Below are 13,116 nucleotides of genomic sequence, written 5' to 3'. Positions count from 1 at the left end.
ATCATGTCACGTTTATTATTTGATTGCATGTGATGTTTATCATGTTTTGCATCTTGTTTACTTAGAACGACGGTAGTAAATAAGATGATCCCTCATAATAATTTCAAGAAGTGTTCCCCCTAACTGTGCACCGTTGCGACAGTTCGTTGTTTCAATGCACCACGTGATGATCGGGTGTTTGATCCAAACGTTCACATACAACGGGTGTAAGACAGATTTACACATGCAAACACTTAGGTTGACTTGACGAGTCTAGCATGTACAGACATGGCCTCGGAACACAGAAGACCGAAAGGTCGAGCATGAGTCGTATAGAAGATACGATCAACATGAAGATGTTCACCGGCGTTGACTAGTCCGTCTCACGTGATGATCGGACACGGCCTAGTTGACTCGGATCATGTTATACTTAGATGACTAGAAGAGGGATGTCTATCTAAGTGGGAGTTCATTGAATAATTTGATTAGATGAACTTAATTATCATGAACTTAGTCTAAAATAATTTACAATATGTCTTGTAGATCAAATGGCCAACGTAGTCCTCAACTTCAACGCGTTCCTAGAGAAAACCAAGCTGAAAGACGATGGCAGAAACTATACGGACTGGGTCCGGAACCTGAGGATCATCCTCATAGCTGCCAAGAAAGATTATGTCCTACAAGCACCGCTAGGTGACCCGCCTGTCCCACAGAACCAAGACGTTATGAACGCTTGGCAGACACGTGCTGATGACTGCTCCCTCGTTCAGTGCGGCATGCTTTACAGTTTAGAGCCGGGGCTCCAAAAGCGTTTTGAGAGACATGGAGCATATGAGATGTTCGAAGAGCTGAAAATGGTTTTTCAAGCTCATGCCCGGGTCGAGAGATATGAAGTCTCCGACAAATTCTGTAGCTGTAAGATGGAGGAAAATAGTTCTGTCAGTGAGCACATACTCACTATGTCTGGGTTACATAACCGCTTGACTCAGCTGGGAGTTAATCTCCCGGATGATGCGGTCATTGACAGAATCCTCCAGTCGCTTCCACCAAGCTACAAGAGCTTTGTGATGAACTTCAATATGCAGGGGATGGAAAAGACCATTCCTGAGGTATTTGCAATGCTGAAATCAGTAGAGGTAGAAGTCAAGAAGGAACATCAAGTATTGATGGTCAATAAAACCACTAAGTTCAAGAAGGGCAAGGGTAAAAAGAACTTCAAGAAGGACGGCAAGGGAGTTGCCGCGCCCGGCAAGCAAGCTGCTGGGAAGAAGCCAAAGAATGGACCCAAGCCCGAGACTGAGTGCTTTTATTGCAAGGGAAGTGGTCACTGGAAGCGAAACTACCCCAAATACTTAGCAGACAAGAAGGCCGACAAAACAAAAGGTATATATGATATACATGTAATTGATGTGTACCTTACTAGTACCCGTAGTAGCTCCTGGGTATTTGATACCGGTGCAGTTGCTCACATTTGTAACTCAAAGCAGGGGCTGCGGAATAAGCGCAGACTGGCAAAGGACGAGGTGACGATGCGCGTCGGGAATGGTTCCAAAGTCAATGTGATCGCCGTCGGCACGCTACCTCTATATTTGCCTTCGGGATTAGTTTTAAACCTTAATAATTGTTATTTAGTGCCAGCTTTGAGCATGAACATTGTATCGGATCTCGTTTAATTCGAGATGGCTACTCATTTAAATCCGAGAATAATGGTTGTTCTATTTATATGAGAGATATGTTTTATGATCATGCTCCTATGGTGAATGGTTTATTCTTAATGAATCTCGAGCGTAACGCTACACATATTCATAGTGTGAGTACCAAAAGATGTAAGGTTGATAATGATAGTCCCACATATTTGTGGCACTGCCGCCTTGGTCACATAGGTGTCAAACGCATGAAGAAGCTCCATGCTGATGGACTTTTAGAGTCTCTTGATTATGAATCATTTGACACGTGCGAACCATGCCTCATGGGTAAAATGACCAAGACTCCGTTCTCGGGAACAATGGAGCGAGCAACCAACTTATTGGAAATCATACATACTAATGTGTGCGGTCCAATGAGCGTTGAGGCTCGCGGTGGCTATCGTTATGTTCTCACCCTCACTGATGACTTGAGTAGATATGGGTATATCTACTTAATGAAACACAAGTCTGAAACCTTTGAAAAGTTCAAGGAATTTCAGAGTGAGGTTGAGAATCAACGTGACAGGAAGATCAAGTTTCTACGATCAGATCGTGGAGGAGAATACTTGAGTCACGAATTTGGCACACACTTAAGAAAATGTGGAATAATTTCACAACTCACGCCGCCTGGAACACCTCAGCGTAATGGTGTGTCCGAACGTCGTAATCGCACTTTATTAGATATGGTGCGATCTATGATGTCTCTTACCGATTTACCGCTATCTTTTTGGGGCTATGCTTTAGAGACTGCCGCATTCACTTTAAATAGGGCTCCGTCGAAATCCATTGAGACGACACCGTATGAATTATGGTTTGGGAAGAAACCTAAGCCGTCATTTCTAAAAGTTTGGGGATGCGATGCTTATGTCAAGAAACTTCAACCTGAAAAGCTCGAACCCAAGTCGGAAAAATGCGTCTTCATAGGATACCCTAAAGAAACTGTTGGGTATACCTTCTACCTCAGATCCGAAGGCAAGATCTTTGTTGCCAAGAATGGATTCTTTCTAGAGAAAGAGTTTCTCTCGAAAGAAGTAAGTGGGAGGAAAGTAGAACTTGATGAAGTATTACCTCTTGAACTGGAAAATGGCGCAACTCAAGAAAATGTTTCTGAGGTGCCTGCACCGACTAGAGAGGAAGTTAATGATAATGATCAAGATACTTCTGATCAAGCTCCTACTGAAATTCGAAGGTCCACAAGGACACGTTCTGCACCAGAGTGGTACGGCAACCCTGTCTTGGAAATCATGTTGTTAGACAACGGTGAACCTTCGAACTATGAAGAAGCGATGGCGGGCCCGGATTCCGACAAATGGCTAGAAGCCATGAAATCCGAGATAGGATCCATGTATGAAAACAAAGTATGGACTTTGACTGACTTTCCCGTTGAACGGCGAGCCATAGAAAATAAATGGATCTTTAAGAAGAAGACAGACGCGGATGGTAATGTGACCATCTATAAAGCTCGGCTTGTCGCTAAGGGTTATCGACAAGTTCAAGGGGTTGACTACGATGAGACTTTCTCACCAGTAGCGAAGCTAAAGTCCGTCCGAATCATGTTAGCAATTGTTGCATTTTACGTTTATGAGATATGGCAAATGGACGTCAAAACGGCATTCCTTAATGGTTTCCTTAAGGAAGAATTGTATATGATGCAGCCGGAAGGTTTTGTCGATCCTAAGAATGCCGACAAAGTGTGCAAGCTCCAACGCTCGATTTATGGGTTGGTGCAAGCATCTCGGAGTTGGAACATTCGCTTTGATGAGATGATCAAAGCGTTTGGGTTTACGCAGACTTATGGAGAAGTCTGCGTTTACAAGAAAGTGAGTGGGAGCTCTGTAGCATTTCTCATATTATATGTAGATGACATACTTTTGATGGGAAATGATATAGAACTCTTGGACAGCATCAAGGCCTACTTGAATAAGAGTTTTTCAATGAAGGACCTTGGAGAAGCTGCTTATGTATTAGGCATCAAGATCTATAGAGATAGATCAAGACGCCTCATAGGTCTTTCACAAAGCACATACCTTGATAAGATATTGAAGAAGTTCAATATGGATCAGTCTAAGAAGGGGTTCTTGCCTGTGTTACAAGGTATGAAATTGAGCTCAGCTCAATGTCCGGCAGAAGATATAGAAGAGATGAGTGTCATCCCCTATGCCTCAGCCATAGGTTCTATTATGTATGCCATGCTGTGTACCAGACCTGATGTAAACCTTGCCATAAGTTTGGTAGGAAGGTATCAAAGTAATCCCGACAAGGAACACTGGACAGCGGTCAAGAATATCCTGAAGTACCTGAAAAGGACTAAGGAAATGTTTCTCGTTTATGGAGGTGACGAAGAGCTCGTCGTAAAGGGTTGCGTCGACGCTAGCTTCGACACAGATCTGGATGACTCTAAGTCACAAACCGGATACGTGTATATTTTGAATGGTGGGGCAGTAAGCTGGTGCAGTTGCAAGCAGAGCGTCGTGGCGGGATCTACATGTGAAGCGGAGTACATGGCAGCCTCGGAGGCAGCACATGAAGCAATATGGGTGAAGGAGTTCATCACCGACCTAGGAGTCATACCCAATGCGTCGGGGCCAATCAAACTCTTTTGTGACAACACTGGAGCTATTGCACTTGCCAAGGAGCCCAGGTTTCACAAGAAGACAAGGCACATCAATCGTCGCTTCAACTCCATTCGTGAAAATGTTCAAGATGGAGACATAGAGATTTGTAAAGTACATACGGACCTGAATGTAGCAGATTCGTTGACTAAACCTCTCCCTAGGGCAAAACATGATCAACACCAGAATTCCATGGGTGTTCGATTCATCACAATGTAACTGGATTATTGACTCTAGTGCAAGTGGGAGACGGTTGGAAATATGCCCTAGAGGCAATAATAAAAGCATTATTATTATATTTCCTTGTTCATGATAATTGTCTTTATTCATGCTATAATTGTGTTATCCGGAAATCGTAATACATGTGTGAATAACAGACACCAACATGTCCCTAGTAAGCCTCTAGTTGACTAGCTCGTTGATCAACAGATAGTCATGGTTTCCTGACTATGGACATTGGATGTCATTGATAACGAGATCACATCATTAGGAGAATGATGTGATGGACAAGACCCAATCCTAAACATAGCATAAAGATCGTATAGTTCATTTGCTAGAGTTTTTCCAATGTCAAGTATCTTTTCCTTAGACCATGAGATCGTGTAACTCTCGGATACCGTAGGAGTGCTTTGGGTATACCAAATGTCACAACGTAACTGGGTGACTATAAAGGTAGACTACGGGTATCTCCGAAAGTATCTGTTGGGTTGACACGGATCAAGACTGGGATTTGTCACTCCGTATGACGGAGAGGTATCACTGGGCCCACTCAGTAATGCATCATCATAATGAGCTCAAAGTAACCAAGTGTCTGGTCACGGGATCATGCATTACGGTACGAGTAAAGTGACTTGCCGGTAACGAGATTGAACAAGGTATTGGGATACCGACGATCGAATCTCGGGTAAGTAACATATCGATTGACAAAGGGAATTGCATACGGGGTTGCTTGAATCCTCGACATCGTGGTTCATCCGATGAGTTCATCGTGGAGCATGTGGGAGCCAACATGGGTATCCAGATCCCGCTGTTGGTTATTGACCGGAGAGTCGTCTCGGTCATGTCTGCCTGTCTCCCGAACCCGTAGGGTCTACACACTTAAGGTTCGGTGACGCTAGGGTTGTGAAGATATGTATATGCAGTAACCCGAATGTTGTTCGGAGTCCCGGATGAGATCCCGGACATCACGAGGAGTTCCGGAATGGTCCGGAGGTAAAGAATTATATATAGAAAGTGCTATTTCGGCCATCGGGACAAGTTTCGGGGTCACCGGTATTGTACCGGGACCACCGGAAGGGTCCCGGGGGTCCACCGGGTGGGGCCACCTCCCCTGGGGGCCACATGGGCTGTAGGGGGTGCGCCTTGGCCTATATGGGCCAAGGGCACCAGCCCCAAAAGGGCCCTTGCGCCTAGGGTTTGGGGGAAACCCTAAAAGGGGGCACCCCCTTGCTTGGGGGGCAAGCCCCCCACCCCTTGGCCGCCGCCCCCCACCCCTAGGAGATTGGATCTCCTAGGGCCGGCTCCCCCCCTAGACACCCCTATATATAGTGGGGGAGATGGAGGACATCACACCTCAGCCTTTTGGCGCCTCCCTCTCCCCTGTTACATCTCTCTCTCTCGTAGTATAGGCGAAGCCCTGCTACTGTGACGTCCTGCATCCACCACCACGCCGTCGTGCTGTTGGATCTTCATCAACTTCTCCTTCCCCCTTGCTGGATCAAGAAGAAGGAGACGTTACGCTGACCGTACATGTGTTGAACGCGGAGGTACTGTCCGTTCGGTGCTAGGATCTCCGGTGATTTGGATCACGTCGTGTTTGACTACCTCATCCCCGTTCTTTGAACGCTTCCGCTCGCGATCTACAAAGGTATGTAGATGCATCCGATCACTCGTTGCTAGATAAACTCATAGATGGATCTTGGTGAAGCCGTAGGAAAATTTTGTTTTCTGCAACGTTCTCCAACAACCCCCACCACCCCTCTCTCTCACCCGTTTAGGGGGCTGCGTTGGGTAACAACACACTGCCCTCCCTTTCCTAAAATTTTCATTTATATATACATGCTGCATTTATGTGATGATCACCTTACTTGTGAATCATCTATACATAAAGAAAATGTACTATAGTTAGATAAGGCTTGTGTCCCTGTTGTTCCACTTGGCAGAGAAGAACTCAATAAAAACATGATCACCTTCCTGCATAAAAAACTGATAATCGATTAATCACTGAATATACAAACACTTAACATAGAGTGAAGAAACTAACACTAAAACTGTGCAATCATGAGGAAAATGAAAACTAGAACTAAGATACTGATAAACACTAGTGTGGGAGACTCGCTGAGTTAATCATGAACAAACTGAACAAAGAGGCAAAAACTGGACACTCGGGATAAAACTGAGGACATATATACTGAAACCTGAGGAAATATATGGAAGAAAACTGAGGACAAATACTGAAACCTGGATAAGACCTTAAATGACACTGAACCTAAAATACAGAAATCTAAAACTGAAATAACTATGGATCAAGAACTATATATACTGAAATAACAACAAGCAACACCACACTGAAATCGTACTCAAGAATGCACACTGAATCTGAAACAGATGAATGATAGAAAGAAAAAATAATACTGACGAACACATACTGAATATGACTTGAAGAACTTGATTACTGAATCCGAAGCAGAAAACTGATGGAAAATAGAGGACTGATAGAAAGAATACCAAGAAGAATACCAAGAGGACTAAGGAATAAAGATAACTAATGACTGATAACTAAGAAAGAAGAAGCATAGACTTAAGAGTGACAGAATGTAAGACAAGGTGAAACACATAACTAAAAGACAAAATAACACTGAATATGACTAAAGATAAACTAAAGAACTAAAACTGGATAAGACAGAAGCTCATAGAACAAGACTAAAATAATTATGACTGTAATACAAATTAACTCAATGTGACATATGACTAAAAAGAGAGTAATGATAGAATTGGATTTTATACTTCTTCGTCACATATTTGTTCTTGAGTTTCTATACTGTATCTGAAAAAGAGACTGGATTTTACAGGTAAACAGCTACGTGAATGAGGATATGCATGATATGTGCATTGGAAGCCAAGAAGCTCTGTTCATGCAGGTCGATGGAGGAAGGAAAAAAATTCTTCGTATTTTTTACGCCTTACAACTATTCATTCAGCTTCAGAGGTGGCAGAAAAAGAAAAAATACAGACGACTGAATATGAAATTTGACGCTGCCAAGGGATATTTTAAGCTAACAATCATCAGGGGGAGAAAATATTTTGCATTCCAAGGACAAGTCTACTGTTCCTGCAAAATCATCGTTGCACAGGACAAAAAGACGAGCAAGTTATTCGTTCAGGTTCAGATAACCAAACAGACTTACATCCTGAATTACAAGATTTTTTTTCAAAAAAGACATGTGTATAAGGAAGAAAACATCGATCCAAAAGCACATGTATGAGCACAGATAACTAGACTTCCCACTTCTCACTTATGCAGATTAAAAGAGGGTAACTGGAACAAATTCCATCGTGTACACTAGTTTCAGAACAATCTACTGCCTGGTTAGTTGGTGCATAACACTACATTCAGATGATCCCCAAGCCATTCTCTACGTAATCACTCAACTCTCTGAAAACAAATCACATCCATTACTAACTAAAAGCCATCAAAATCATGCTGACAACAAAAGTGGCACCCTACAATTTCTCCACATTACTACTCCTGCAGAAGAAAAAAACGCATACATTCAGTTACCTATCTCTGACCATCTACAAACATTCCTTGGGCTTCTAAAATATCTTACAGGGTAACACACTATATGTGGAAAATTCAATCATACTGAAAATGAGGTCTACATCCAGAACAAAAGAGTACTACATTAAGACAAAGTTGAGGCCTACTTAGTGAACGAAAATTGGAGGACACACATACAGGTGCCTGCAGCAAATTCAGGGGCGTTCTATGATGAACCACTCAAAAAACTCCTCCAGGATTGAAGAGATTCATGGGCGTTTCTGTTCTACCACACACCTTCCTGGCCGAAACTACAAACAACTAAACCACCCCCTGCTATGGAGGTCTGTGACCGGTGACAAACACGACGAACTGAAATTCAGAGGGCATAGACATATAGAACAGGAAAAAGGGCAGCGGGAAGGAGCGTGATACCTTGCGCCCCGATGGCGCCGCCGACTGCCGTCGCACCCACCGACTGAAGCTTGCTGGTGGCGGACATGGCGGCGCAGCTCCGCCGAGCTCCTCTCCAAACCGACATCTGACCTGCGTGCAGCCGGCACTGTGGAGCATGCCTCCTGCTTACAAGCTCTCCTCGTGGAGGACTCGGCGCACGCCATCTCTGTTGCTAAACACCGGCGAGGACGCCCCCGCCTCCCCTCCGCCGCCTTCCCTCCGCCGTCTCCGCCCCGCCTCGGCCCACCCCTCACCAATCCCCTCCTCAGATACAACAAAGGCCGCCGCCCCACAGACTGAATAGAAAATTCAAAAACACCTGGCGCTTCGTGGATCGAATAACGTAAACCATGGACCCGCAAACCCGAAAGCCCAACAATACAGAAAAAGGTCCGCCTCGTACCCACAACCAACTGAGGACAAACGAAAATCACTGAGATTGGTGCGAATCGGACGGACTAAAAAACGACCTGAGACGAATTTGTTTTCAGACGGCTGAAAAATAGTAAAAGTGTTCTTTTTTGCTGCAACCCGTGACATTTTTTGCTGGCACCGGTAACAATTTTTGTTGGAATCAAATTAAGTGTTTTTTGCTAGGATCCACAAATTCAATGCCTTTTGCTGCAACCAGCAACATTTTTTGCTGACACCGACACATTTCTCCAACATTTTCTGATGCAACAGGCAGAAGTGTTTTCTTTTTTTGCTGCAGATGGCTAGTGTTTTTGCTGGGATGTGCAAATAGTGGCCCTTTTTTTTGCTACAACCTGTGACATTTTTTGCTGGCACCATCTAACTTTTTTGATATAATCGGTGGTGCACCCGAGCCACGATGAGCTGCACTGGTCCATGGAGAAGCTGCAACCAGACGCAAGCCGGCAAGGCGAGATGCTGGCGTGGGGCCGAGCTGCAGTTTCGGCGGACTTTTCTCCTGGGCGTTGACCAAGCATTGGGGAAGAAACAGAAAAACGTTTCGCTGGCCATCAACGACTGGCGTGTCTTAATCTAAAGGGTCACGCGGTGACTGGCCGAAAGTTGGGCCGGCGCACACCGGCGCCTATCACTGCCCTATATTTTTTTGTCATAGTTTAGGCTATTCAAGAGTTGTAGGACATGATATGTACTGTTAGTGTTAGCCCCATGCCGAGTATTGCATATTTAGTACGTGCAAGCCTGTTAGGAGCTTTGAAGTATGGTTGTTATTGTGCCAGATCTTCTTTTCTTTCGTTGCAACACACTTGTCTTTGTGCTAGTGGAAATAACAGTTACACCGTCTATAAGAAAGATACAATTTCGCTCAGAGGCTCCTCAAACGAATCCTTAGTCGGGAAAAATCTAGCTAACCTTGCAAACTCATGAGCCACCTTATTCGCTTCTCTACTGTTGTGTTCAAAACTAATGAGAGAAAAATCACATGAAAAATAATAACAGTCGTCAATAATTGTTGCCATCACACCCGTAGACCCTCCTCCATTCTAAATGGTGGCGATGACCTCCAAATTATTAGAATTAATTATATGGCGGTTGGAGTCTGCCTTTTAACGCGTGGCACTCCAGCCCTAACATTTTTCGATGACAATTCTAGTCACACAAGGATGATAATTTTCAGTGACACACGGCAAGTTTATGTCAAAAATAAATTGAAGCACGAAAGTTAGCATGCTTGGCAATTAAAGTTGTCATCATCGCGACAATAAACTTGCTGTCAAAAATATTTGGAGTTGCCATATACTCATACTTGACGTTCGGTACTTATCACGTTCGGTATTTTTTCAGGGTCCTTTTAAATTGGAACAAGACTTGGAATGTAGGGAATTACAGAAACGGCATACATTGTATCCCTTTGGTACTCGACGACCTCGTGGTCGTGGCGGTGATACTCGATATGTCGCATGTTGACGATGTCGCCGTAACCCGGCTCACGACCCTGTCGACGGTAGCACCAAAGGTGCGACGGCCCGACGCGTAGCAGTATGGTACCGGCGGACGCGGTCACCGGACGAAGAGACCGGTGCCCATGGAAAACACAGGCCTCGACGAGGTGACGCCGCTCCCACCGGGCGCCGGCAAGGTCGCCGCACGCCCACATCTCCACCGACCCGATGCCAGGCCTCGGGCTGCCGACGCACAGCCACAGCTCCCCGCGCAGCTCCGCCATGCTGGACGCCGCGTAGTCGATCCTCTTGTCGCAGGGAGGCCCCGGCGTAACGCCGAACAGCTCGTCGTCTAGGCTGAGGTGGATGAAGCCCGGCGCCTCTTTGCCGAGGACCCGCTCGTGGGGCGTGAAGAGGAGCGAGCCCTTAAAGAATGTCGCCGTGCGCCCTGGTATGACGGGGCACGGCGGTGGAGCCGGCGTCTCGCGCCAATGCTGGTCCGCCCCGACGCCGCCGAGGGTGAGCACCTCCGCCCCGAGGGCGTAGGTGTAGGTGCAGCCGCCCGCGTAGTGCTCGACCTCGTCCAGTGAGCGGTAGAAGAAGCGGACGACCTTGTAGGCGCCTGAGCGGGGGTCGCGGCCGAGGCCGAACGCCTGGTGGCCCACGATCCGACCCGAGGGGAGCGGGGGCGGCGGCGCGACGGCGGAGGGGAGCGCGAGGACGCGGGACGTGGCCGGGTTGAGCACGCGCGCGCCGGCGTCGGTGGGCACCAGCAGCAGCCCATCGCAGTGCGCGAGGTCGTGCGCCGCTTCTGTGTCGGGGTGGAAGGAGTGGTAGTCGGGCATGGCGTCCATCACGAGGGTTGCGGCGCCCTGGCCCTCCTCCCAGCGGTAGAACCCGGCGGTGGTTAGCGTGCCGTCGGCGGCCTCGATCTGTGGCGCCATGAGCACGCACGGGCACGGGTCCTCCGTCGCCGCCGGAGCCGCCATCGCTGGATCGGCCGGCCTTGTTATGTACTTCGTCGCCGCCGGAGTATTAGGTTTACGCACGTAGCCGATCGTGCGCGCAAGTTGTCAAAGTGATGGATACATCGGTTGGCTCCGTGTATGTATTTATACTGTAGAGTTTGATCCAAAAGCAAAAGCAGTACGGATCGATGTGCTTGGTCTCCGAGCCGTACACCACATGCAACTTAACTTTCATCCCGATCGAGGCCAGTTCAAATCTCCATAATAAAAGACGAACAGGATATTTAGTTTTAGTTTTGCTATATAAGAGCAATGGTTAGTAATATAGCCGGCTGATGGCTATAACATGTTGCCATGTCATTTATATCCAATGTAAGAGCTAACACATATAACAGTAGTTGGCTATAAAAGAAATTACTTTGTCAACATATGACCCATCATCCACTCTCACAAAGATTCTTGAAGCTCGTGATAGAGCCGGTTGTAAGTTTACAACCCGTTTCTCTTCTCTCCCCTCTTCTTTTACTTCCAACTCAGTAATAATATAATATTAAAAATCCTTACAATCCGCTTACATCATCTTATTATACTTGCCGTAAGAGCAAGTACAATAAGGGTACGTAGGCGGGCTATAAGACTTTAAATATAATATGTTTGCTTAGTTGGAAGAAAGAGAAGAGAAGAGAGAAGAGAAGTGGGCTACTAGTTAACAGTCGGCAGCAACACGTGCTCCTAAATACTTTGTGAGAGAATGATGCGTGCCATGTATCAACAAAGTAGTACATATTTATATCCAGCTATCATACTTGCCGACTATAAGCTTGGCTATAGGTGACATGACAACATCGTATAGCTAGCAGCTGGCTATATTATTAACCATGCTCTAAAGCACATCTAGATATGGTCTAACTATTACACATCTAAGTCATATATCATTGATTTTACGCGGAGATTCATGCAGACATTTTCTTTTGTCTTTTTTCTTTTCCTTTCTACTAGTCTGATTGAGACACTTAGATGTGCATGTTTGACACGAAAAATAATAACAAACAACGGTGGTTATCGTGTCATTATCTCTCTACGCGCCAGGGGAAATAAATATGCGGGCGTGCCAGTGTACTAAGTACACAAATAAAAGATAGGTAAACTTGCACTTTATTAATCTCTCATTGGATAAACAAAATTACAAGCTTCCATTACATAAGCGCTCCATGGCCTGCTAGCGCCGCCGATATGACTTGGGCGATGTGAGGTTCTGGTTCACGGGGCCTCGGAAGGCTCCCGATTAATTACATCCACGAGTCAAAGTCGAGGACCACCTCCGATTAAGCTGCTGCAATGGTCGTCGTCTTCAAGTCTCGTCTTCTCCAAGTGCTCGGTGTAGATGATGGTGATGAAGTGGTGGAATAGAAGAGTGGAGCGGTACGTCCGTCGCTCCAGCGATGCTTAGTCACATCCCTTCGGCTTGTCGATGTCCGATGATGAAGATGTCTGGCCTCGTCAGCTCAGACAGATGGTCGGCCTTCGCCTCGTCGGTGCCCGGCCTGGTGGTGTCCGCCTCGTCGGTGTCAGACACGGTGTGTCTTGCCTTCGCCTCGTCGGTGCCCGGCAAGATATGGATAGCTTCATCGGAAGGAGACATGTCGGTGAAGTGTCTTCGCCTCGTCGGAGCTTGGGCGGGGTTGGGGGAGTGTGTTGATGTAGAAGTTGGAGTAGATTCGAGTGTCGCCGGGTGGCGGCGTTGCTTGAAGATGACAAAAATGCGAGCTCGTCGATGTAGAC

General features: G+C 46.2%; 1 protein-coding gene across 1 annotated transcript; it reads right to left on the bottom strand.

Annotated features, from left to right (window-relative positions):
* Positions 1 to 10,275: 10,275 nt before the first annotated feature.
* LOC147971931 (uncharacterized) lies at positions 10,276 to 11,355 on the bottom strand. Its single transcript, XM_087524176.1, has one exon. It carries the CDS (start codon positions 11,353 to 11,355, stop codon positions 10,276 to 10,278), a length of 1,080 nt encoding a protein of 359 aa, XP_087380302.1.
* Between the last annotated feature and the right edge of the window lie 1,761 nt (positions 11,356 to 13,116).

The sequence above is a fragment of the Triticum urartu genome, chromosome 5A, assembly GCF_056163025.1.
Source record: "Triticum urartu cultivar PI428250 chromosome 5A, HENAU_Tu73, whole genome shotgun sequence".
Lineage (NCBI taxonomy): Eukaryota > Viridiplantae > Streptophyta > Magnoliopsida > Poales > Poaceae > Triticum > Triticum urartu.
This window is presented reverse-complemented; position numbering and strand designations above follow the sequence as displayed.